The 22,724-nt window shown below is 55.9% G+C and overlaps 1 protein-coding gene and 1 long non-coding RNA gene across 3 annotated transcripts in view; one reads left to right on the top strand and one right to left on the bottom strand.

Moving 5' to 3' along the window:
• Positions 1-22,724, bottom strand: part of NOL4L (nucleolar protein 4 like) — a 126,216-nt gene that overhangs the window by 67,174 nt on the left and 36,318 nt on the right. For both annotated transcript variants that reach the window (XR_004917682.2, XM_036093264.2), the window contains exons 2-3: positions 8,368-8,523; positions 1,882-1,993 (exon numbers count right to left, since the gene is read on the bottom strand). Coding sequence is in view for 1 of the 2 variants with exons in the window: in XM_036093264.2 (XP_035949157.1) it covers positions 1,882-1,993; positions 8,368-8,523 (268 nt within the window). In the remaining variant the exon portion in view is untranslated. The remainder of the gene's footprint in view (positions 1-1,881; positions 1,994-8,367; positions 8,524-22,724) is intronic.
• Positions 15,979-21,031, top strand: LOC144379271 (uncharacterized). The gene is made up of 2 exons (XR_013441988.1): positions 15,979-16,032; positions 20,546-21,031. It is a non-coding gene; the product is annotated as an uncharacterized LOC144379271 (long non-coding RNA).

Raw genomic sequence — 22,724 nt, 5'->3', positions numbered from 1 at the left:
AGCTCAGCATCGCCCTTCCGGCCATGCCAAAGCCCACAGATGAGGAGGAGTGGGGCTGCAGCCCTCGGGACCTTGCCGCCTTCACTGAGGAGTGGGGGAGGTGAGAACCGTCCTCCACACCAGCAGAGAGCACGGGAGCAGAACAGAGGGAGCCTGCAGACACCCCAGAGCAGCCCACGAACCCGGCCGCTCTTGGCCCAGCCTCTGTTCCTCTAGGCCAGCGCTTCAGGGTCTGGCTCCGCCAGTTGCTATGGAAACGGTTAGGCCCGAACAGGAAGGGACAGGCAGCCACCAGCAGGGCACGTGCCCCTGGGACCCCGACTCTGACAGGGCGGTGGTGCAGCAGGGAAAGCCCTCCTGGCCTGTTTGCAGGTACCAAATGCTGTCTTGGCCCAGGGCTGCAGCCGCTCAGCCAGGGCCAGGCCAGGTGGGGCAGGGGCCTCCTCCGAGGCATCACTGCCTCAGCCCCAGCTCCCTCCTCCTGGGTGCTAGCCCCGTGCTGGCATGGGGATGAGCTCTCAAACCTCTCCAGGCCCCTGAGGTGGGTACCACGATTAACTCCACCCACAGATGAGGGAACTGAGGCTCAGAGAGATGAAATCACGTGTTCAGGACACACAGCTGCTAAGTGGCAGAGCTGGGATTTGAACCCACCCTGTGTGGCCTTGGGGGCTCTGCTCTTAAACCAGGAACCTGGCATTTATGAGGTATGAGCCACACTTGTTCCTGTCCCACAGGCTTTAGAAGCCGCCCAATGTACCCCACGAAGCAGCAGCCGTGGCCTAATGACCCCATGGACCGGAAGCCTTCTGGATTTGGTGAGTCAGCTGGTGTCAGTCACTCACAGGCATCAGAGACCACCAAAATGAGGAAAAAAAAAAAAACCCACTTGACACCTATGCTCTCATTTCTTTGTTGTCATCTACTTGAGCTTTGTTGTTGATTTTTCCTTCCCCAGAAATGGTGGATGCCCCTGGAGTACCACCCGAGCACATGGCTTGCCCTTCATTCTGAGTCTGTTCCCATCCTCAGGCAAAACACCCACTGACTTTAGCAACCTCTACAGGCCTGATGTCCAGCAGCAGCCTAGAAGCCCTGACAAACTGCCCACCTGGGCACCATCTCTCGGGGCAGAGCTATCATCGTACCGGCCACATGCCCTGGCCCACCTTGCTGTGCCAAAGCCGCCTTCGAAGAGGTGGGCCCCAGACTTACTGGAGGCCTCTGGGGATGTTCAGGTTGAGGTAGTGAGGGGACTGAAGTGGGGGTCCCTGCTGCATCTCAGTGGGCAGGGCAGAGCTGGAGAGCATGGACATCAGTCCCAGAGACCCACTTCGGCTGGCCACAAGTGCTCCGGGCATTTAAATTCTAAGAAATCCCCACGGATTTCCTGGATGTTTGCAGGGAGGGAACGAACACTTAGGGAGGACCTACTACTGGTAGGTGGGGGGCTCTAGGGTAAAAAGGCGCATGTGGCAAGAGGTGTGCTCCTGTCTCCAGAGAGCTCACAGATAGGGCCGCGCGACCAGACCCACGAGGGCACTGCTCAGGGCGAGGCCTGGGCGGCAAGAATCAAGGAGCTTAGGGAAGAGGGCGAGGTGATCGTTTCCATCAGGAACGTCAGTGGGAAAAGAGGATCTTGAAGGGCGGTAGGAATGTACCATTGGTTTTTCAAGGAAACCTGACATTTTTTTTTACAGTTAAAAAAACAACAAAAATGAGGCTCTCCGGGCATGGACCCACACTGGCCTCTGGGAATTGTGACAACCGCTGGCCATGCACTTTTCTGTCTGTGCCAGCAAAGGGCAGGCCTTGCTGGTGGGAGGGCCTTTCCCTGCACAGCCTCCCCCAAGCCACCAGCACACCCGCCTCCTCCCCTACCTTTGGGCTCCAGGCCATTGGAGTTAAAGTGCATCCTCTTCTGACACTCTGTGCAGCTCATCAGGAACCGGGTCACGGCCTCTCGCGGAAGGAAGGCATAGGTCTCCGCAATCTGGGGACAGAGGACGTTTGCTCATTATATGGGCCCAGGGGGAGGCCGCCTGGTCACCAGATCACCAAGGTCTATGCTTTGGTGGCAGGTGCTTGGCCCTTGCAGAAAGGGAAGGGATTCGAGGAGCAAGGAGCGGGTATCCTCAATTCTTAGCCATGGAAATGAGTTAGTACTCTAATGGAAAACCATTTTTTAAAAAATTTTGAATAAAAGAGTTAGAAATTGAGAAAGCAAAAACATTTAAACATTATCTAACCTACGTTTCATTTATTTATTTATTTATTTTAAAAAGATTTTATTTATTTATTTGACAGAGAGAGACACAGCGAGAGAGGGAACACAAGCAGGGGGAGTGGGAGAGGGAGAGGCAGGCTTCCCGCTGAGCAGGGAGCCCGATGCGGGGCTCGATCCCAGGACCCTGGGATCATGACCTGAGCCGAAGGCAGACGCTTAATGACTGAGCCACCCAGGCGCCCTAACCTACGTTTTAATAAGGAATACTCTCAGAGCATTTTATTGTTGCTCCTGAAAAATGAGTTTATAAACATTGCTCTAGGGGAGGGTGAAACAATTTCCATTCTTAGAGATGGATAAACTGAGATCCACTTATGAATCTACCAGCTCTGGGCCTATGAACAGAACCCAAGGTTCTACAAGCTCTTCCTGCAATAACTCACAGATCAAGAACATTTTAGGGAGAGCTGTGACAGTCTGATGACAAAGGATCAGATTTTTCAAACTGGACACGCCGTTAAGGACCCCCATGTTCCAGGTGAGGTCACTAGGCCCAGAGAGGCAGACCTACTTGCCTAAGGCCACACAGCTTGTTAGAGGCAGTGGCGACTAAGGCCCATGCTCCAGGTCACACCACACGGTAACTGCCTCCAGGGGGCCTCTCCAGCCCGGGAGGTGGGAAGGGAGATGAAGTAGGTGGGAGGGAATACAAGAAACAGGCTGGGCAGGGGAGTGGAGAAGGAGAGGGTGTGGGCCCAGAAGCCCACGCCGTATCCTCTTGCTCTGGGTTTCGGGAAACGCACTGGCCCCGGTTTGGCGGCCTCTTAGGCCCGGGTTCCCTGGCTGAGGCTGGGAGCTGCCCAGTTGCTGGTTTCCACACATTTCCCAGAGCCGGGGCCCTCCCGCTCCTCTCCACTAAGGGGCAGCATCACCCCAGCATTCCACCATCCTCGCGGCAGCCCAGCCGGGGAAAGTTGGCCGAGGGCTCTGGTCAGCCCACAGAGGCAGGGGACTGCTCTCCAGGACAGCACCAGGTCTGCTCCTTTGGGATGCACGAGTGCCCTGTGCCATCTCCGTGGTGGTCAGGAGGTGGAGTAGGGTAGGGCGGAGTAGATGGGGGGGGCGGGGCAGGGTCCCAGGGCTGTGGCCAGGCCCTCAGAGGACCAGCTCAGGCTGTGCCCTCAGCTCAGCTGGTGTGTGAAGCTTGGGGGCCACCCCTGCTTGGTGGCCGGCTGCAAAGACAGAGTTAATTTTGGTGACACAATTGTTATTTCTCAGCTGATTTGATGCTCTGCGGAGCAGGCAGGCTCCTTGATGAGTTATCTCCCTTCCAAATTCCCTGTCTGATTGCCTTCCTCTGGAGGTCAGGGACAAGGGCAAAGCCCTGCTCTCTGATTGGAGCTGGTGGATGGGAGGGCATGCAGCCCGTCCTCCTCGGGTCTCAGGGCTCCGGGATGGGGGCTTTCCTGCCACACACAGAGACATCTTCATTCCCAGCCCAACCTGCCCGGAAGTCTTAGGGGTGGCATGTCCCTCTCAGGCCTTCAGGGTTGGAAGGGTTGGGCCCTACTGAAGGGCTGATGGAGGCAGGAGTAAAGGGCCAAGAGGGCAGGGTGCCTGCTGGGCAAAGAGTGGGGCTGTGGCTGAGCTGGGCAAACAGATGAGGTCGGCCGAGGAGCCGCAAGGTGTGGCATCCCAGGTCAGACCTTGAAGAGATGAACTGAGGACCTGGGGGAGGAGTGTCACAGTCTGCTGGGAAAGGAGGAAAGTTGATACCATAGGAACAGCCCTATTTCACTCTATGGAGCTCACCTGCTGTTGGGCAGAGAAATCATTTCTCCAGCGCTCAAGGAGAGCCTTCGTGGCCTGGGTGCTCTGGTGAGGGTGGCCTGCAGCAGGGGCAGAGGCCCTACTCACCACCTGACCCAGCGAGGGTACAGGTACAATTCCCAGAGAGGGCCCAGCCCTGGCGGCCCTGGCTCTCCTGGCCTTGGCAGGGATCCCAGCAGTACGCAAAGCTGGCTAGCGGGCCATGGGGCAGAGAGCACTGGGAGCACACCTTCTGGCCCTGGGTCCCACACAGGGGGAGGTGGGGTGGACTCAAGAAGGCTAGGTGAGAAGTCCTTGCAAGCCCTGCCCTGGGTGGCTGGCATGTCTGCAGCCTCACAAAGAGCTCCGTGGGGAGTCAGTGAAGTGCAGAGTCCAGCCCAGCTCCATGCTGCTGTAGAGGCCCGCACGGAGGAGGGGCACCGTGCGGCCTTCAGCCTTCACTCTCCTGGCTTGTCCACAGGAGAGATGGGATCTCCATTTCTGTTCCACTACACAGATGCCCAAGGCCACAGGACCCCAGGATGAGCTGGAAGAAGGAGGACAATCCTCACTTATGCTCTAGTCAATAGGATGGTGGTTTTCAGATAGTTTTGGAGCTCCAGACACAGTTCTGGAAATAGTCTCTTATGCTGAAGCCCCAAATGTGAAACAGATAAAGATAGAGCTGCTGTGTTTAAGGAAGGGAAGCCCCAGGACCCCTGCCCCCACCCAGCTTCTCTCAGGGGCCTGCTGCCTTGCACTTGGGGCCTCCTGCCTGGATACTGAGATCTTTCACGTTTTTCCCAGTGGTAAAATGAAGGGAGAATTCACGGGCAGGGAGAGCAGAAGCTATGTGCAGAGTCGTTGACTTGTAAGGCCCCATTTTCGCTCCCCAGCTCAGGGGCCGACAAGGACAGATGAGGCCAGTTGGGGGGATTTGCACCACTTTACAAGACCCTCCTGCTGCCCTGAGGTGGATTAGCACATGGTGGGCCTGGAGAAGCTGCTGACCACATCTGGCCCCAACTCCAAAGTGGTCTGGGCAGCCGGGTCCAGGCTCTGTAGCTTGGTCTAGCCTACTGGCACCCTGGGAGAGAGGAAGAAAGCAAAGAGCTTGCTCCAACCCAGATGGGTACAGACACCAGAAAATCCCCTTGAAAAAGGACCATCCTCTGTGTGGGATCAGGGAACTTTGTACAACCATTTGGAACCCTCGCCAGACCCCGGGACATGGGCAAGTCCCCCTGTGGATCCTCTGGATCCTCTGGTCACATTGCATCAGAGGCAAAGTAAGGCAGGGACTTACTGCCCCAAATGGGAATCCCCTGCATTGTCCATTGTAAATGGCCATCTATCCCTGGCTCCTATACCTTCAGTTTCAGAAAGCTCATTACCTGCTCTCTCTGATCTATTGCTGGATAGTGGTTGGTGCTAGAAGCTTCTTTTTCCCACAGAAGAATGTGCCTCCTTTAATGCCCTTGAACAAGTCTGCCCATCTCCCTTCCAGCCCCCTGCTTCCTACAGGCACCCCAGGCCTGTAAGAATCTGGAAGGTCCCAGGTGCTCTAGAGATGGCAAGGCAGTCCCAGGATTCAGGTCTGGCAAAACACACAGAGACAGGTCCAAAAACCCCCCAGGGGTCGATGCAAACCCCACGGTGCCAGGCTGTGCCCCTCTGCAGCCGTCAGCACAGAGTTTCCTTGGGGGCTCTTTCCCAGACACGGATGGGACTGAAGAGAGAGGCCTGGGTTGAGGAAAATGGGAGCAGATGAAAAGAAGGGGGACAAAAGCATCCAGGCACCACCCCCACCCCCAAAAAAGGAAAAGGGTGGCAAGAGAAGGGTGACAGATGGGGAAGAGGAGGGGGAAGGGAGAGGAGGCACACCGGGGAGGAGGGAGGTGCAGCAGCCCCCTTGGCCTTCACACCCACTGCAGGAGGGCCCTGGCCTACTCCACTCAGCCTTGGCCCTGCGGCTGAAATTCCAGCTCTGTGCGCAGCCCAGCTGGCCCACTGCCAGTCATGTGCCAGCTCCAGGCTGGGCAGCGGGAAGTGGGGCACGCGGCGGGCATATGGACGAGAAGCCAGGAAGCGCGGAGCAAAGGGCTGGACGTCCGCTTGGCCCAGGGACACAGAGGCTGGCGGGACAGCCCAGCCCTGCCTTCTCTACAGCATGGAGGCTGCAGACCCGGCCTTCCTAAATACCCAGGGAGGGGCGCCGGGGTGGCTCAGTTGGTTAAGCCTCTGACTCTTGGCTTGGGTCATGATCTGGGGGTTGTGAGGTTGAGCGCTGCCTCAGGGCTCAGGCTCAGGGCTCCTCGCTCAGCAGGGAGTCGTTTGAGATCCTCTCCCTCTGCACCCCCCCACCCCCCGCTTGTTTTCTCTCTCAAATAAATAAATCTTAAAATAAATAAATACATACATACCCTGGGAGTGCCTGTGGTGTGAGCCTCATCAAGGGGACTGGGGCAGTCATGTGGTCTGGCTGGCCCAAGGCCATTTACCTTGACCACAGCAAGTCATTGGGCTTACTAGCTGACCACAGCGGGGTTTGTAGAGAGGGAGGATGGGTGGTGGTCAGGGCACGGGCTCTGGGGCCCGCAGCCTGGCTCTGAAAACCAGTGGGGTGACCTCAAGGCAGGTTATGTGTCCCTCTGAACCTCAGTTTCATCATCTGCAAAATGGAGAACACAGGAGCCCCTGCTTCATATATACACCCTTCGTCCACGTGAAGGCTCAGAGAGCTGGTGTCCAGGAGGTGCTGAGCTGCCCAGCGCTGGCAGACTGAACGCTGACAAGATGTGCTGGGTGTCATGACTACCAACGGGCCACAGAGCCTCTGGCTTGGGTGTCTCTCCCTTCATCTGTGACCCTCTGGTGGGAATACCCTCAGAACCCCCTTTCCCAACACACATGTACTGAGAAGCAGGAGGGGTGGGACAGGTGGTATAATCATCTCCTGCCTCCCTCAGCCCAAACCCTCATCTTCTGAGGTCCTTGGGCACATGGGTCCATCCGTAAGACTCATTTAGGGCAAAGGCCATCTTCTGGGGACAAGGACAAACCAGGTGGAATTTTTAAAAATCAGGCCACATGGGAAAATCATAGACTTATACAGGCCACCTCCACAGCAGTCCAAGGCTATTTATAGGAAGAACTTGGGGGTAGAGGTGGGGGTGGGGTTGGAGTTCACAGCTGCCTTGGGTGGGGAAGCCCGGTCAGAGGGGCAGCTCTCTAAGAAGCCAGAGAGAGGGTCAACACAGAGGGGGCATGAGGACACCAGCTGACTGCCATTTAAGTGTTATGTGACCTTAAACAGGTAGATCAACTCTTTGGGTCTCAGTTTCCTTAACTGCAAAATGGGACCATGGTGCCTCCATCACAAGACTGCTCGGAGGCTCGAATGAATGTAGCATGCTTGGCTTTACTGGTTTAGTGGTGGGTCCGGGTTCAGAGCTGTGCCTGAGCCATGGCAATGGCAGTCAACAGGGGGATGGGACCAGAACACGAGTAGGCCCCTCCTGCTCTGGCCACCGTCTCCTCTACCTCCCCATGTGTGTTGCTTCCCACCCCTAGATTATTGTCTCTGCTCCCTTCTGCCCACCCAAGCTTGGGATACCACCTTATATGCCATCTTCCCCACGAAGCTGCCCCCCCACCCCGGCTTAGCACTGAACGCCAGCGTCCAGAGGCGCCTTTGCGGAATGCCCTGGGGGTTCTTGTTCCCTCAAAGCTAGTCTTGGAGACATTTCTGGTTCTCGTGTCTTGGTTTTGCTCTCAGCCTCCCCACCCCAAGTCGAACTGTGATCTCCCTGAAGGTAGGGCCCATGTCCTCAGACTTCCCCTGGGGAACTTCCAGTCCTGACTTCACAGGGGCGGGTAGAGGATCGAATGAACTCAGACACAGGAAGCATTTAGGGCAGCCCTGGCACACAGTAAATGCCATGGAAGCATTCGCTCTTTCGATCCTTATTATCTGGCCACCCCCACCCTCACAGTCCCAGAGCAGGCGGCAAGGGGCTGGGGGGGGAGGGGACAAGTGAAGCAGAAACTGGGAAGAGAAGGGCTTTGCTCCTGCCCTCATCCCTCTCCTTCCCTCCCTCACTCCCTTCAACCTGCTTCTCCTTTGTGCCCAGACCCCAGAACCCGCCCCCTTGCTCCCCCCTTGAGCCATCTCTGGCTGCCGTGCCCTTGCCCTGTGCCCCCCTGGGTCCCCAAAGGCCGTTTCATCACGCCTCAGCTCCCTGCCCTGCCCCCGCCCAACATGTGCGGAGCCCGTGGCCTCCTGCCAAGGCCTGGGGCTGCCCGCAGAGGCCCAGAGACAGACATCTCACCGCTCGGTAGGTTTTCTTCTGCCCAGCGTGCTTGGGGGCTTTGCCTGGCTCCGCCGAGCTCTCCACGTGCATCGAGTAGATGATGTCAAAGAAATCTTCCACCACAGCGACCCGCTTCAGAGAGATGCCCTCCGGCTCCGACAGGCCATCTGCCCCCTGCGACAGGGGGGACAAGCTGTGTCAGTGGTGGGGATGACGGCGGCCGGCCGAGAGCTAGGCCCCAAGGCCTGGCAAAGGGTTGGGGGGGGGCAGGGGCAGGGACGACGCTGCTCCCTGACCTCCAGTGGTAGGTCTGGGGGGCCGGGGGTGGGAGGAGCTTGCTGAGAGGGCCCCAGGGATGGGGGCCCCAGAGTCAGGGGGGCTGCTGCTACTAAATCCCCCAGAAACAATGGGCAGGGAGCGACAACAACGAAAATACAAATTAAAAAACCAAGAGGCTCCATGTTCACAATTTCAGACAGATTGTGCCAGACTCAGGCGGGGAGCTCTCGAATCACATGCTGTGCCAAGACCATCCTGGAAGTCTCTGGGGAGGGGGGGCGGTGCTAAATAGATGCAGCCCCATCAGGAGCTCACCAATTAGCAGTAACCTTTCACTGTGGTCCTGGGCTGGGGTCCCAGGGGAATGGCTCGGATCACCTGGGTGACTCCTGCCTCCACCCTGGCCTTTCTGAAAAGCTTGTCACCACTGCCCGCCCTCCCCACTCCAGCAGCTGAGCGCCAGCAACAGACCCGGGCCCTTTGTGTCTGGAGACACAGAGAAGAACAGACACAAGGCCACGTGGAGATGGCAGGGCCTCGTGAGCAAGGTGGCCATGGACCCCCAAGCCTCTCATCAGGCTGGCATGAGTGCTGTCTGCTGGTCCTGAAAAGGCGTGCCGGGATTGAGATGGGGTCCTGCTGCTGGGCAGACACCTGCCCGACTCCCACTAGCGGGGCTGGGAGGGAGCAGGGAAACTGCAGGGCATGAGGCTGGGGGATGTAGCCAGGGCCCCTCAGGAAGCGGGCTGCTCGGGCAGGTCTTTATTCATAGGGCACAGGAGACACACAGACTCAGGGACACCCGGCTCTCAGCCATCATCTCCCTAAGGGGAGACTTGGAGAAGTCTGGGGGGCTTCAACGATGAAGAGCAAGCAGGTGTGTGTGTGTCTGTGTGTGTGTGTGAGTGTGTTGGAGGAGGGCTGGGGGGAAAGGAGGCGGGCTTTTCTCTAAAAGTGTCCAAAACGCAAATCTCCCAGAGAAATCTTTCCTAAAGGATCTTGCTCATGGCTCAAGAACATCAGCTCTAGGAGGGCGTGGGCTTCGTGTGTTGGCTCAAGTCTGCCTCCCTAGCACCTAGAACAATGCCTGATACTTAACAGGCTCAAAAAATAACTACCAAACGACTGACTGCTTATAAGCGGCAGGCAGGCGGGGTAGTTCAGACATACTCTTCCTCGGTCTGCATGGGGCCCATCGTTGAAGTGGCTGTGTGGCCCTGAGCAGTTATTTTGCTTCTCTAATCCTCAGGTCCTTTACCTGGAAAATGGGGCTAACAGAAGCAGCTTTCCTATAGCTACGAAGAGGAATAAAGGAGATACCCATGCAGCACTTAGCAGCAAGCCCGGCCCATAGGAACTGCTGGATAAGTATTATAATTACCAAGTGCTTTGTCGTTTGCAAAGTTTCCCCCAGCTCTGAACATCGCAACAAGCCTGGGGGGTTGTTAGGGTCAGGATCTGCCTGTGGTATAGGGGCTAGTAAGTGCCAGAGCGGTTTAGGACCTCAGTCTTTGTAGTCCAAGGAAAAGAGAGGTGGTGCTAAACGGGACACCTGCTCACAGAACATTCTGGCCATAGACAGGGTTTGGTTTCATCCAGCAACTCTCCCAACATGCCATGTGGGTGAACAGGGCTGTCTTTTTGCCAGTGGCCCCCCTGAGAGCAGACGGGCATCTGGAGTGGAGGGTGCCAAATCCTAGAGCTAGTAGGCAGCATCCGTCAGGGGTGACCTCACGGGCCCTGTACAGACCCTCTTGCCAATGGCTTCCTTCCTAGTCAGGATCCATTTCAATGGGGACTTCTCAGATAGCATGCATGGGGGGGGCACTGTGAGCACGTGCGTGCGCGTGCGTGTGCACTGTGTAGGAGTTGCTGCCTGCTGGTCCTGCTTCCTTGCTGTGAGACTGTGGGCAAACTCTTCAGCCTCCCTGAGCTTCACGTACGAGATGAGCTGTAAAATTCCATGACTCTTCTGTTCTTGAACTCTCTCAGGAGTTACCGTTACCTCTTTCCTGGGGGTATCTGAAGTCCCCTCTGAAGTCCTGGGCCATCTATAAACAGGGCTCATTACTGACAAACTGGTGCATTAGCTGACTTGTAACTACCCACCATTTTAGGGGATCTTCAAATACTGCTGTGACAGAGTTGCATGGGACAAATATTATGACAGCCCAGTTAGGATGTACTTCTAACCAGAGTTTCACGTTGGCAAAAACTAACAAAAGGATCGGAAGAATAAAAATGTAACTGGGTTTCTATTTCTTGATCTGGGTGGTGGTTTTACAGGTGTGTTCTGTTTATAAAAAGCCATTAATCTGAACACTTTACAATCTGTGTACTTTTCTGTATGTCTGTTAAGCTTTAATTTAAAAAGTATCTTAGGGGCGCCTGGGTGGCTCAGCCAGTTGAGCATCCAACTCTTGATTTCGGCTCAGGTCATGGTCTCCGGGTCGTGGGGTTGAGCACTGCATCGGACTCCGTGCTTGGTGCAGAGTCTGCTTGTCCCTCTCCCTGCCCCCCCCCCCCCGCTTGCATGCACACTCTCGCTCTCTCTCAAATAAATAAATAAATAAATAAAATCTTTTTTAAAAATATATTTTTAAAAAGTATAATGGGGTGGGTAGTTCCACAACATTTTGATAATCTGAATCTAGAGGCTTAATAATGGGTCTAACTGCTTAAAAGTGAATAGATCTCTCTGTTCATAAAACTGTTTCAAGCCAGAACACAGACACTTCTGGAAAAGGGAGATAAAATTGGTGGGAGGGAATAGAAAAAGCAAACAATTTGATGAAAGACAATATTTTAGGTAGGCGAAATGGGAAGTGTCCCCTAGCCAGCTTGGTAACCTTGGGCAGGTCACTTCTTGAACTTTTTTTTTTTAAGTAATCTCTACACCCAACTTGGGGCTTAAACTCACAACCCTGAGATCAAGAGTCACACGCTCCACCAAATGAGCTAGCCAGGTGCCCCACTTCTTGACCTCTCGAAACTCAGTTCCCTCACCTGTAAAATGGGCTTAAAAAGTCCTAGTTGGCTCTTCCAAGGATTACGTTAAGAGTGTATGTCAGGCATCTGGCTTATAAATGTTCATCTCTTCCCTTTGGACCCTGAATTTGGACATTTTGTGTTTAGGAATCTGCTCTTAGCTCCTGTCCTTCTGATCCATTCAGGTTACAGCACGGGTCCCCCAAGCTAATACCCACCATCAGAGGAGATGTTTAATTCCTAAGTAACACGCTAAGGCTGTCACACAAGCCTGGCAAAAATTTTCCTAAAATCAAGGTGTAACTAACCAACCCAGATTAAACAACAAAATATACTGCCCAGTGCCAGGCCTCTGTCCCAGCCTCCCATATCCATTCTAAGGCAGACACCGGTACCCACAGGCTTTGCACCCGGTCCAATGTGACTATAAAATTATCCCAGAGAAACTCTTCGGGGATCATTTTTAGTTGCTCCCTCTTTAAAAATCTATTGTGATCTCCCCTGACGTTCAAACCTGGATCCTATAATTGGTCTATCTCAGCTGCAGAGATGTACACAGGAAAGGAGCGGGCTTGTAGCAACCCCAATTCAAACCACACAAGGTCTGCAGAGCCACACCTTGAACTGTCCTCTGGTGAGCTGTGGCCACCTGGACACCATGTGTGCTACACCCTTAGGGAAGAACACCAGGGTATCTGTCTGTCCTTCAAGGAGAACCCTGGGAAGAGAACAAAGGGATCCCATGGCAGTCACATGTGACACTCATCTCGCCATGCCCTGCATCCACAGAGGTAACAACCTTCATGCTAAGTGCTGCAGGAGGGGCATGCCTTCCTTAGCTGAGAATCCAGACACAGTGCTACAAGGCAAGAGCTGCTAAATAAAGGAGCAGAAAGCACCTTCCCCATAGCCTTGGGATGCCCCTGCCAACCACTTCTGCTTTGTACCCAAATTAGCTTAATCTGATCCATGGCCCTAAGCAAGCCGGGCCTTGGTTTGACAAAGAAAGCTCACTCCATTTATAGGCTGAGTGAAGAGGGGACCTAGAGCCTCCTGACTATCCCCAGCTTCCTGGGAACGCCAACCAGGAGTGATGGAACGGAACCCTGAAGCACCCCAAGGGAAAAGCCATGAGAAATACACGGTCAGTTGCGCAGGACCAACCTCTGGGGCCTTCCTGCTTGGGGAAGAATATTGCCATGGCAACACACTACATCCTTTCGAACCAGCCAACTCCAAAACAGCCAGCCAGACGCACACCAACAAAACCAGACATGGCAAGAGTTTTAAAAATTTCATGGAGTTTTAAATTTTTCATACTACCTTTCTTGGACATCACCATCTTCCTTTAAACCAGCGCATCTGGATTCTAAACTAAAGGCCAGGTTGCAAGTTATTGAGGAAATCACCAAATGTCTATTTATATACGCTCATGTTTCACAATATTTAGAACGGTGGTCCCAAAGCGTGGTCCCTAGACCATTAGAGTCGGCATCACCTGGGACTGGATAGAAATGCAAATTCTCAGGCCCCACCTCAGACCCACCAAATCTCACTCTCTGGGGGGTTTTACTAGGGCCCCCTCAGATGATTCGGACGCACCACAGATTTTGAGAACTGCTGATTAGAATGTCTCCATGATTCAGATAGGGAGGTAACTAGTAAAGGAAACTGGCATTGGCTCATTAAATATATGCTTGCTCTGTGCTTCTAGGCCTAATATATTAATATTTTCTTCTCCTTCACTGAAGGCCAATTTTCCTAATGGTGGGAACAAAAGAACCTTACTGGGCAACATTAGTATAAATTCAAAACACCTGCCCAATGACTTAATGCAGATTATGGACAGAAAGGGCAGGAGTGCTCAGCAACCTGACATCAGATTTTTAAAGTCCTCCCTGTCAAAGTTAATTAATACTTAAGCAGGTCATCCCTTGACAGGTCTCTTCTGGCTTCCTCAGTTTCCTCAAACTGAGTGCTCAGCCAAGGAGGGTTGTGACACCCAGGGCTGCAGACCTAGACGAGGGAGATGAGCAGATCTGGCCAGGCCATTAGACAGGCTCCTGCCCGGGTGGGCTCCCTCAGGTGAGCTACTGAATCTGACTGAACCTTGCCTGTCTTCCCCCTAAGCCAATTAAATAGACCCCCGTCCAACTGCTAATGGATTTCAGTTCTGTCACTTCCATTGGAACTTCGAAGTCGCTTGCTGGTAATAAGTTATGCACTTAGCAAGGTGGGCTCACCGTTTCAGGCCACCAGGGTGCCAGTTAGTGCCCCACCACCACAATATTAGCAGCATATGCCTTCCAGCAACGATGAGGCCTTGATTGAGAGGATGTGGCTAAATAGGAGGGACATTTCTCAACTGGGTTCCTATGGTAGAGGAAGAAACCACACAGAAAGTCCTTAGGATGTGCCCTTTTGGTGCATTTCAGATCCCGCTCTTGATAAGGGGTAAAAATCAACAAGACTGCCATCAGAGGAGAAAGTCAGTCAGCAGAACCCACCCCCGGGGAGACATACCTTCGCTAACCATTTATGTGGGAGCCTGGGCCTTCAGGGGGCTGATTGCACAGGCACATGGGAGGATGCCCCTCCATCCTATCTGGGCCAGCCGGCTAAATGGCTGCCATTACAGGCAAAAGTTACTGCAAATATCAGCTGCATGCTACTTCCAGCTTCTGGAACTGTGGCTATTCCTCCTGTCCCCCAAACCACACTTTAATAAAATCAGGCAGGACTGAGGTTTTGCAAGTGGGGCATACCAGTTTTGGGGGGGTTCTTACAAAGTCTCCTTCCAGCTCCTGGCAGGGCTGGAAGAAGACCCGAGGAGAGGAGTCAGCCTCCTAAGAAGAAAACCAGAATGAAGACCCGCACCCAAATATCAAGAAATTTCCTCCTCAGAATCCCCAAGAAAAGCTGGTCATCATTTGTAAAGCCAGGCAATCAGGTATTGAGGGGAGGGCATTGCCTAAATAGAACAAGGATGGGCGGTGTTTGAATATCTCTCAGTTATAAATACTACCTATGGTGCACTGGAAACCAAAACCAAAACCAACCAAACAAAAAAACAACCTTCCAAAACAGAGAGCTGCACCAGAATTTTAGGACCCATAGTAGCCATGAGCTCTGGAGGCTGGGATGGGCGAGGGAGGAGACCACACCCCCGATAAATAAATAAATACATAAACAAGGCGCTGAGGACTCAGTGCAGCACCTGCCTCTTCTCCACCCCTGTGCACAATCTCCAACTGTTAGCGCGGAGCCGCCACCGCGGCGCACCTGCCATCTGGAACAGGCCTCACATATTCCAAGACCTCCTTTCTGCTTCGCTGAACCTCCATCTTCTTTCAAATCACGCTGGGGACCGAAAGGCACACCCCGGGCCACAGAAAGGTGCCTGGGATCAGCCCCGAACGACAGCGCTACCTCTGAGGGATGCCATATCCTTCGAGCAGCTCTGAATATTTCTTTTTCTTTTTCCTTTCCTTTTTTTTTTTTTTTTTTTGTTAGCTCTGGAATATCTGGAAAGGATAGGGGGAAGGGTGGGAAGAGAAAGGGGTGCAGCGGGCCCAAGTGTCCCCCTTTTGGCAAGAGGGGGCAATGACCCCAGTTTAAGGGATGAAGGGAGGGGGGAGCAGCGAAGGGCACTGTCAGGCAGGACAGCGTCAGGGGGCCCGGCTGGGGGTCGTGGCCTGGGGGTGTCCACGAGGCGCAAGTGCCCTAGGGGTGAAGTCACAGGCCTGAAGACAATCCAAGCCTGACCCTGGCCAAAGGGCTGGCCTGCCTGAGCCTCAGTCTTCTCCTGTGTTGAGGTGACACAATGTGACAGGACGGCTGTGGGAACCCCAGTGGTGCACAAATAGGGCCCACCCTGGGCGAGACACCCATAAATGACCTCTGTCGCTACTACTCTGAAGGGGCGCGCTCCAGGACTCTGGGGATCCGCCTCCCTCGGGAGCCGTGGCCAAGGACAGGGAATGGGGTCGCTGGGGGGGGGGCTTCTAGGCGGAAGGGGACGGCTGAGCCACGCAGGCCCTGCGGGCGGGTCCCTCCGGGGCCGCGGCGGGCGGCCGGGCGCGCTAACGAGCGGAGGCCCCAGGTGCGGGCCCCACCCTGCGCTAGGGTGGGGGGTAAGGGGGAGCTGGAGGGGGAGGGGAGGGCCCGCGCGCTAATGACTGTTGACAGCGCGCGCAGGGGCTGGCCGGGCCGCGCGCGCCGCTGACAGCTGCTCGGGCGGGGGGCGGGGCGCGGGGCGCGGGGCGGGGGTGAGGCTGCTCTCGCTCCCCCCACGGCGCATGCGCGTGCGCCTCGGCGGGGAGGGGCGGGGAGGGGCGGGGAGGAGCGCGCGCGCGCCGGGCCCGAGTTCGGAGGGCCTGCTGGAGCGGCTCGCGCGGGCTCCTCGCGGGCAGGCAGGTAATGAGAGTAACCATGGCAACCCACCAGAGGAAGTGTATTCTGCAGGAGACGTTAATCCCCTCTCCCCGGAGCTGGGACAGCCTGACTTTCCATTCTCACACAGTAATTAGATACCAGCTGTCAGTGCAGGGGGGACGGCTCCGCGGCTGCAGCCCTGCTTGTGGGGGGGGGGCGCACAAAGGGGGCGGGGGGGACGCAGGGAGGAGGGCGTTAAAGACACAGGGACGCTTTCCGGCCGTGGGCGAGGGCGGCGCGCCTCCCCCAGTCGGCAGCCTCCAGGCGCGCGTCCGCTCACCTGGAGACCCCGCCCGCGCGGGGCCCCGCCCACTCCACACGCACCTGCTGCGCACCCGCGCGCCCGCCTGCCCGCCCTCGCGTTCCCCCTCTCCCAGCCCCGCCTCCCCACTCCCCGCGCACCTGCCCTGCGCCCGCCGCCCTCCGCCCTTCCGCCCCCCCCCCCCCCCCCCGCCCAGGGACGCTGCCCACCTGTCCTTTGTGCGGGCCGGTACCATTCGATCTGGCCAGCTCCCCTTCAGGGAGCGCCCGCTATGTGCCAGGCGCTGTGCCAAGCCTGATCTGTGTAATCCTCACAGACCCTGTGTGGTAGGAGCCTCTGCTGTTCCCCGCCCAAGGCGCAGTGGGGTGTGGCCGTTTGCCCAGGGTCACGCAGAATTGAACCCCATCCCGATGCCCATTTCACCATCAAGCTACAGCGCCTCCCCATTGCATCCACATCCGTTATAGCTGGGGGGGGAGGGGGGACTCCCAACCGCTCAGGGAGACAAAACAGTCACACTGGTAGCTGGCATCATGGTGCACTTACTGTGTGCCAAACATTCACTGCCTCATTTCACTTTCCCAGCAGCTCTGGGAGGTTTAATTACCCCCATCTCAGAGGTGAGGAAACTGAGGCACAGAAAGCTGAGGCGACTTGCCCACAGTCACAAGTGGCAGAGCTGGGATTCAAACCCAGGCAGTCAGACCCCAGGATCCATGCCCCCAGCTACCGGGCACTATTAACTCCATCCCCAGGTTCCTGGTGGCTGGAATCCAGCCCAGGTCTCTCACTGTTCAGCCCACCCACATCCCACATCAGGGAGGAGCCATACCTGAAGAATCTAAGAAGTTCCTAGGCCTAAAGCCACTGCCACATCCCTAATTTCTGTCAGGTCTCCCAGAAACACTTGCTCTCGGCATGGGTAGCCACTTGGAAATCATTCTAGACCAGCCTCTCCATTTCCCAGGTAGGAAAACCAAGACCACCAAGGCCAAAGTCTAGCCCAAGGAGGAGATAGGCTGGTCAAGCCTTTGGGGAGACTTCAGTCCCCAAAGGCCCAGCTGTACCTCACTGATGTGCCCACCCCAGATCTGATTCTGAGGTGCTGAGAAGCAGAGCAGGCTCCTGTCCGCAGTGGCAGCCGGTGTCTGGGGCAGGAGGAGGCTATCTGATCCCTTCCCCACTGCCCCGGCCATGACCTCCTCCCTCCCTCCATCTCTCCCTCCTCCCTCCTGGCCAGAGTAGCCAGCACCCTGGGCTGCAGCTGAGAACCCTGCGTTCCCCAACCTGGCCCGCATTCCTGTGGGAGGAGGGGCGGGGGAGGCTGGGCCAAGGGCTTTAGGGACAGGGGTACCCCTGGGTCCACCCCACCCTGTGCAGGCCAAGGCAGGGCTGCCTCCAACCTCACCGTTTCCTGCCTCCGCTCTCCCCATCTCTCAGTAGCAGAGCTGCCTAAATTTGGCTCCAGGAGGGAATGGGGGAGGCGGCAGCAGGCGGGTGCTGTCAGAGGCCAGGGCGCAGCTCCCTGTCTAGCCGGCTGGCATTTTTGCTGTCTGGAGGAGGGCAGGGGGGCCCAGCAGCTCTCTCTGGGAAAGGGAGATGTTCGTACCTTCTGACATGCACTGAGTAATGTGCAAACGACATACAAACTGAGCTTCAAATCAGCATCCTAGCCAGGGAACAGCTTGGGTGCTGCTTTTGGGATGAGAACAGAAGAACCAGTGGCCCATTCCCTAGGGACTCCAGTGGGGGCTGAGTGGAGGGGTACGAGAGTGTCCAGGGCTGGGAGTTGGGAGATTCGGTTTTTCTCCAGGTATAGCTTTGGGGCTTTAGATCAGCGGCTGGACCTTCTGGGTCCCAGCCTGAGGACAGAGCCCTGGCTTTCTCTGCCTGCTCTGGCATAGTGCTTGGCACACCCTGTCACATGGTTAAGTAAGTGAATTCTACAGCCACTTTGCGCAGGTTTGAACCCTGACTCTCCATGAGCCAACTGGGTGAATTCCTCAACAGGATACCCAGGCAAACAGGTAGTGAGATTGGGCATCCCTTTTAGTACAGTTGCTTCCCTTCCCTGGAAGTCGGGCAGGGGGCATAGCCTGAAGGAACATGGGCTTTGGAACCAGGCCTAGATTCCAGGTGTGGCTCAGCTAGCAAGGCTCTGTGGGTCTCATTGCCCTTATCTGGGAAATGGGTTCAGGGTCAGGATCCCAAGATCAGTTGTGATGTTCCTGGGAGGGCCTGGCACACAGCTGGGCACCCCAGAAATCTTCCCACTGGCCTAGTCTCATTGTTCTCTGCATTCATTCAACTACTTGCCCTGTCCTATTCTCATCTCCCCTCTCCTCTTTGCTCTCTGTCTTGGTTTTTCTCTTGTCTCTAGGTAGTTATACATTTCTTGCAGTCTCTCTCCTCCCTTTCTCCCCACTTGTCTTCGTGACCTCATGCACGTCATTGCCTCTCAGAGTCTCAGTCGGCACATCTGCTAAATGGGGGTCATGGGAGGTGGATGAGGAGCTCCGTCTGGGATCTGGGGCTCAGTAGCACCTGATAGGTGGCAGCTCTTCTTTACAAGGCCTCCGCCTCCCCACCCATCATCCCAAATGACCAGGAGGGGTGGGCTGTGCCCCCACCTCTATCGGGTACAGGGCGTTGGGGCCCTGCTTCTTGGTAACTCTGTTTAACCCCAGATAACTGCTCTCCTGCCCCTCGGCCGGGGCTGATATGAGCTGAATCCAACTTCCTGCCACCCAAAAGCCACTTCCTGCCAAACTCGAGCTGATACCAGAAGAACTTGTTTTCTGTGCACAGAGCAGTCCTTGGTGGGGCAGCCACCCGCCTGCCTGCCCCGGGTGTGAACGTTTTTTCCATTTGCCTGTCTGCCTGGTGGGGCTGGGTGGGGGAGGATGGGGACTCTGCCCTCTTCACCTCTGAACCTGCCCGACCTGCCCCGCCACAGTAGCCTCCAGTCCTGCCAGTCCGCCCATCCCTGACAGGGTGCCAAGTGTCCCCGTGGGCCCCGACAGACATGTGTAGGCAGTGATATACAGTCCGACAGAGTCACACAGCCACGGGGCATTTGGGCAAGGACTCCAGGAGACAAGTGCGCGACACTGTGAGACACAGTCACTTGAGCTCAGTCATCGGATAGAGCCACATTCAGAATCCCACGGTTATACCCAGTCTCAGAGCCACTCATACACATGCACACAGATAGGAAGCTCCCACGGAGCTCCCCACGCTTGCCCCGCACCCCCCTTCCAGATGTGTTCACTGATTCAACAAACAATCTTTGAGGATCTGCTCTGTGCCAGGCCTTGGGTAACCCATAGTAAGAATTATTGGAATAGTAACAAATAATTAGCTGACCAGTGGCTCTGCCTCAGTTTCCTTATCTGTGAAAGGGGGAAAAGAGCCCTACCCCACAGGGCTTTTGGGAGCTAAAGCATGCAAAGCCCCTGAGCCGTCACCCCAAGTGACCAGGAGGAGTGGGCTGTGCCCTCAGACTCCAAGAGCACCAACTAAGTCAGGCTATCTTAGTTAGCCAGGAGCATCCTGTGCCCAGCACCATGCTGAGATCCCATGTACATTATCTCCTGCATCCTGGCCCGAGCCCTGGCGGCTAAGGTCATTGTTCCTGTTTTTGCAGATGAGGAAACTGAGGCTCAGGGGAGAGCCCCAGAGTTCCTTAGGGTGCCCCCATTGACCTTGTCCCCTGCCATACTCTCACTTTCCTGCTCCAGCCTGCCCCACGACCCGCCCATGCCCCTACCCCCACACACACTGTTGCCTCTGCTTGGAATGTCCTTGCCATCTGTCTTGGCATGACCAGCTCCTTCTGAACTGCCTACTTACACAGCAAGTCCCAAAAGCCCATGTCAGCCCCTGTTCACTTCCCTCAGAACACTTACCATTTGGGAAACAGTAAACCCCACTGGACATTAAGGGCCATGACCAAGGACCATTTTGTCCCATCCTCTGGCACACAGTAGGTGCCCCACAACTTCAGAACTCAGTGAGTCATCGAAGTAGCCTTCTCTTCACAGCTACTGAGGACAGAGCCTGGAATCAAACCCAGAATACTCTGAAGCTGGAGCTCATTTCTATGCTACACCACCAGCAGGCGCTTAATAACTTATGAATGAATGAATGAATGCATGCATGCATGAGTGAAACCAAGATCTTGGGATCCCAGTCCAGTGCTCCCCGGGCTAAGCCTTCTTCATTTCATGGCAGTGGGGACAGGAGCCAAGCTCCAGCCGCCTTGGATGGTTGCAGGGCTGACGGGCCACCCGAAGCCGGCTGTCAGGAGCTCGTCTGGCCACAGCCGCCAGCAGGGAAGACCAGCTGGCGGGGCAGGGTCCATCGGCCCAGGCCTGGAATCTGAGACGCCCTGAGAGGCCCAGCTTCTCTCCAGGCCCCCACAAACTGGCCTTTGTTCCCCGGGCCGGCCGAGACCCAGCAGCTTGGGCTTTCTCTCTGCCCGCGGCACCCGCGCTGAGCCGGCGGGGTAAATGGGCCAGCCTCCCCTCTGTCCATGCCCAGGACGTCGCTTCAGGACTAAATGGAGATGTAATTTTCTATACAAATCCATGACAATTTAGATGGAGTGATTGTAATTGGCTTTTCAATGGGGGTTTTGTCCAGCGCTGGTGGCTAGAACTGGGTGGCCTGTTTAAGGCAGGCTCCATTTAAATGACAATAAAGCAATAATATTGAGGACTTGTACAGTGCCCAGAGCCCCTCCTGGGCCCAAGTGGAGCCTCATGTTTATGGATCTGGTCCTTCCCCGGGACTGTCTGGACAACGGGGTGGGGGGAGCCCCGAGCCTGGGAGAGGGGCTGCCGCATCTTTGAACTTCCAGACACAGCTCTGGGATGGCTGGGGCAGGGTCCCAGGTCCACCACTTACCTACTCCCTCCTCTATTACACACTCAGTAACTAGTCACGCCTGGGGGCTGTCTGTTCTTCCAGGTGCTGAGGGTGCCAAGATACAGAGAAGCCTCCAGGCGGATCAGAGGGAGGGGGTTCCAATGGCTAGCGCAGCATGAGGTTTGCGAGCACGACCTGGAGCCAGACAGCACAGGTTCAAATCCTACTCCTGAGCTTTACTGAGTTACTTAACCCCTCTGTGCCTCTGTTTCCCTAGCCATAAAATGGAGTTGTGATGGAAGTTACTGTGAGGTGGAAACACCTGGGTAGGCTTCAGCTGCGTGCCTGGCCTGTGGGAGACCCTATGTACGTTATTGCCCTTGTTCACTAAAACCTCCAGCTCTGGGGTCAGACTTGCTGGGTGATGGTGGGCACGTGACTTAACCCCTTTCAAACTCCACTGGCTTCTCTTTAAGGTGGGGCTTTTAGGGGAGCCGACCCCACAGGGTCGCGAGGATTTAAGGAGAGAATGCAAGAGAGCGCTCAGCCCAGGGCCCGCGCTTGCTCCATAAACATTAGCTCTCTTCACCGTGAGGCTCCTTGGCCTTGAGGAGCTCGCCATCCAGTGATAATTATAATGTTGAGTGTGGGAGAGAGAGAAAAGAAAGCTCACAGGAAGCCGGGATGGAGCAGTCTCCGCCGCTGGCAGGGGACGGACCGGAGGGAATGATCCCGAGGGGCCTCAGGAACAGGCTGGGGCGTGGGGCTGTGTTAAAGAAGGAAGGCTTCACGGAAGGATGACCTCGGCCTGGGCCTTGAAAGATGAGTGGCATTTTTGCCAACAGAAAGGGTGGATACTAGTGCAGGGCCCTGTGGCTAGAGTCCCAGGTGGACCCTGCGGCCCTGCCTCCTGAACAGGTGATTCATACCCGAGGGGAAAGCTGAGGTGGGCGAGATGTGGGCAGGGGGTCAGGGAGGCCCTCCTGAAGGAGCCACGTGGAAAGCCTCTAGGGAGGGGAAACAGCACGTGCAAAGGCCCGGGAGAGGGCGCCGGGCGTCTGAGACAGTGGGAAGCTGAGAGCGGGGAAACCGTACAACGTGGCTGGAGAGATGGGACAGGGTTTGCGGCTTCCCTCACAGTGAAACAGGCAGCCCCGGAGGGATCTTAAGCAGGCAGGTGACACCATCCAAACTGCATTTTTCTCAGGATCCCTCTGGCTGCTTGTGGAAAATGGGCTGCAGAGAGGAAAGGGTAAGAGAGAAGGCGGGGAGACCATGGAGAAGCCATCGGTCACTGCGGGAGGGAAGTGGCTGGATCCAGCAAGGGGCAGCGCTCAGGGACTGGTGGATGGATCATGGGCGGGCAGAGCTGGGTGCGGGGCTATGTGCCGCTGGTACAGAAGCAGGGCTGGTGGAAGGAGATGGGAGAAGAGAGGTGAGGGCCGTCTCCCACCTCCTCACGCCAGGCTAAGGTTCTTGGGCTTTTTCCTAAAGGCAGCAGGGAGCCAACATGGTTTTTCTCCAGGCAGGGAAAGACCATGCT

This window comes from Halichoerus grypus, chromosome 10 (assembly GCF_964656455.1).
Source record: "Halichoerus grypus chromosome 10, mHalGry1.hap1.1, whole genome shotgun sequence".
Taxonomy (NCBI): Eukaryota; Metazoa; Chordata; class Mammalia; order Carnivora; family Phocidae; genus Halichoerus; species Halichoerus grypus.
This window is presented reverse-complemented; position numbering and strand designations above follow the sequence as displayed.